Source organism: Oryzias melastigma, linkage group LG11 (assembly GCF_002922805.2).
Source record: "Oryzias melastigma strain HK-1 linkage group LG11, ASM292280v2, whole genome shotgun sequence".
In the NCBI taxonomy this organism is placed as follows: Eukaryota; Metazoa; Chordata; class Actinopteri; order Beloniformes; family Adrianichthyidae; genus Oryzias; species Oryzias melastigma.
Window position 1 is genome coordinate 25958350 of NC_050522.1, and position 2933 is coordinate 25961282.

Sequence of the window (2933 nt, forward strand, 5' to 3'; positions counted from 1 at the left end):
TAAAATACTTCTTATAAAACGACAAAACCATTTTCATTTTGGCCAAAAAAATCCATAATATTAATTAAAAGATCATTGGGAACGATGTTGTGATAGAAGAAAATACGGTTGGAATGGGACTTAAAGCCATCCATCCATACATACAAATTGGGCGTTCAGTGACAGCACAATGAAAGATAAACTGGTTGAACTTTGTGACGCTTCATTGCTTCAAAAATCAAGTCTGTGACCCGTGGCGTGTGGATAACGTCCTTTTCATGACATGGAAGCCCTAAATGTTGTACACGAGATCACGAAAGAGAAACAAATAATTGTGGTTTGTGTCCAGTAAGATTAAAATGACATTAGAGCTGTCACAAACCATTATTTTAATAGTCGACTAATCACCGATTATTATTAAACTGGATATAAAACGTACATCTTAACCATGATTAACTTTAAACTAACTAAAAACTAGATATATAGCATTACCTGCTATAATGCTAGTGTGAATGCTGGAAGCTGAATTTGGCCCCTGAAGATGCTGAAATTGATAGTTAAAAACACAAAACTTGATATCCAAAACAGCTAGCATGTTGGTGAAAAATTAGCTAATTTCCAAATTTGCTTAAAAAACAAACAAAAAAAATCCTGAATTAGCCAGAGCAGCTAGCATGTAGCTGAAATATTAGCCAAACTCCAAAATAGCCTAAAAATAAATATAACCTAAATTAGCCAAAATAGTCCAAACAGATGAGATATTGGCTAAACTCTCAAATAATCCAAAAAGCTAACAGACTTTACTACACTCTGACTCCATATAATATAAAGTAACGACTAATCGACTATTAAATTAGTCGTCGACTATTTTAAATTTCGATTATTCTCGAATTTTGAAAATATTACTAGCATTTTAAGCACTTTTCATTTGACATTTTACTCTGTATTTACCAACGTTCTCTAATGTCTGGTGTTGTTCAGGTGGCTGAAGTTCGAGGAGGATGTGGAGGATGGCGGCGAGAGGTGGAGTAAGCCGTACGTGGCCACGCTGTCACTGCACAGCCTGTTTGAGCTGCGCAGCTGCATACAGAACGGCACCGTCATGCTGGATATGAGGGCCAACAGCATCGAGGAGATCGCAGGTCCATTCCTCGGTTTTGACACACGATCTTTCCTATATCTGCAGACGTTTGATTCTGCTTTCTCCACTCAGACATGTTGATCGATAGCATGGTGGCGTCTGGCCAGCTGAAGGAGGATCTGCGCAACAAAGTTCGGGAGGCGATGCTTAAAAAGCACCACCATCAGAACGAGAGAAAGCTCAGCAACCGCATCCCTCTGGTGCGCTCCATTGCTGACATAGGCAAGAAACATTCTGACCCACTCTTGCTTGAAAGAAACGGTGAGAAACTAAGGATGCACTCACATTTCTTGTTCCTTCCTGTCTTCTACTGCTGGGGAACTGTTGTAAAAACCATAAAATCCCTTTGCGCCAGCAGAGGAGGTGAAAGATCTCTAAAATGTAACGCCAGTTCCCCCAACGGAAGAGAAATTTGGGTGCGGAGGTTTGTGCTAACGCGTGTGGCCGAATCCTTTGCTTGTCAGGACTTGGGAAAATCAAACAGAAGTTGTGTCTCTGCTGGGATGAGCATGGTCAGGGGGTGTTGACTGCATCTTGAGATGTTTTGGGAGGTCCAGCTGAGATGTTCTGCTGTGCTTGTTGTTCAACTCCAGCTTGCATCTTCATTGAACAACTAAAGCAGATCGGTGCATACCGTATGAAGGCTGTATGATGACATGTGTTGTACAGTGATTATTGCTGTGTTTTTGTGGGGGGGGCACTTGGGTGTGAGGGTGCACTTACATCCCGCTAACTCATTCCCTCCAGCATGCCAGCTTCTCTGAACTCGGGTGAATGGTTCTTGTTCTCCATCAAACGAAGCAAACATTTCGCCTCTGCAGACGTTCGACATGCTTCTCCATGCGGTTTCTGTCTCCAACGCCACATTTACACTCTACCGGTCAAACGTTTAAAACTTCCAAAATGCTTTTTTTCCAGTTCAAGATGGACGGCTTAAAGTTATGACTAGACAAAACTTTGGTAAAAAGTCTGATCTTTTCTGATTTTAGGACTTAAAAGTACATTTTAACTTATGCTGCATAACAATAGTAAGTAGCTATTAAGAGGGGAGTGGCTAAAATATATACATCTACTGGCTCATCAACCAATCATGTTTCATGTTTGTACTCCAGAAAAAGGATGACGGCTCACCAAAGTAAACAAGAGAAAAGGTCATTTTTGTCTCATGTCGTTTAGGAATACATTTGCTTCACTTTAATGTTCCTGTTTGGGACAGAAAGTCTTTTATTTTGAAAGAAAGTCACATGAGCTTCTCTCAAAAGCAAAAAATTACTTTGAGAATATTCCAGTTTATCTTAATATATATGTATTAATCACCCCCAAAAATAAATATAATTCAATCATGCAAAGTATTATCAAATTTTCCTAAAAGGGTAACACAACAAAAAAAGTTTTTTTTGCTTCTATTAGATTTTGATCAGTACCACACTAGCCCAAAATGGCTCTTTTACTGGCAATGGTTGCAGATCCCTGGTCCAAGATGACGGGGGGACAAGAACTTCTGCCAGATATGTGGAATAACATTTCTGAAGAATACTCTTTTTGATATCAGAGACCAAACTCTAGAGGCTTTAGAGACAGAACTTTTGGTCTCTAGACTCTCTAGAGTTTCTTCTATAGACCAAACTCTAGAGAGTCTAAAGACCAAGACCAACCTTTTGGTCTCTAGACTCTCTAGAGTTTCTTCTAGAGATCACACTCTAGAGACTCTAGAGACCAAACTTCTAGTTTCTAGAGACCAAACTTTCAAGAGTCTAGAGACAAATAGTTTGGTCTCTAGAAAGTCTAGAGTCCAAGACCAAACTTGGTCTCC

The 2933-nt window shown here is 39.8% G+C and overlaps 1 protein-coding gene across 12 annotated transcripts in view; it reads left to right on the forward strand.

The window, feature by feature from the left end:
* The window catches only part of LOC112162616 (sodium bicarbonate cotransporter 3), a 61085-nt gene that overhangs the window by 22337 nt on the left and 35815 nt on the right, over nucleotides 1–2933 (forward strand). For 10 of the 12 annotated variants that reach the window (XM_036214178.1, XM_024298434.1, XM_036214179.1 and 7 more), the window contains exons 5-6: nucleotides 961–1121; nucleotides 1193–1381. In XM_036214178.1, coding sequence (XP_036070071.1) covers nucleotides 961–1121; nucleotides 1193–1381 — 350 coding nt within the window. The remainder of the gene's footprint in view (nucleotides 1–960; nucleotides 1122–1192; nucleotides 1382–2933) is intronic. The other 2 variants (XM_024298439.1, XM_024298445.2) reach the window with 1 other exon arrangement.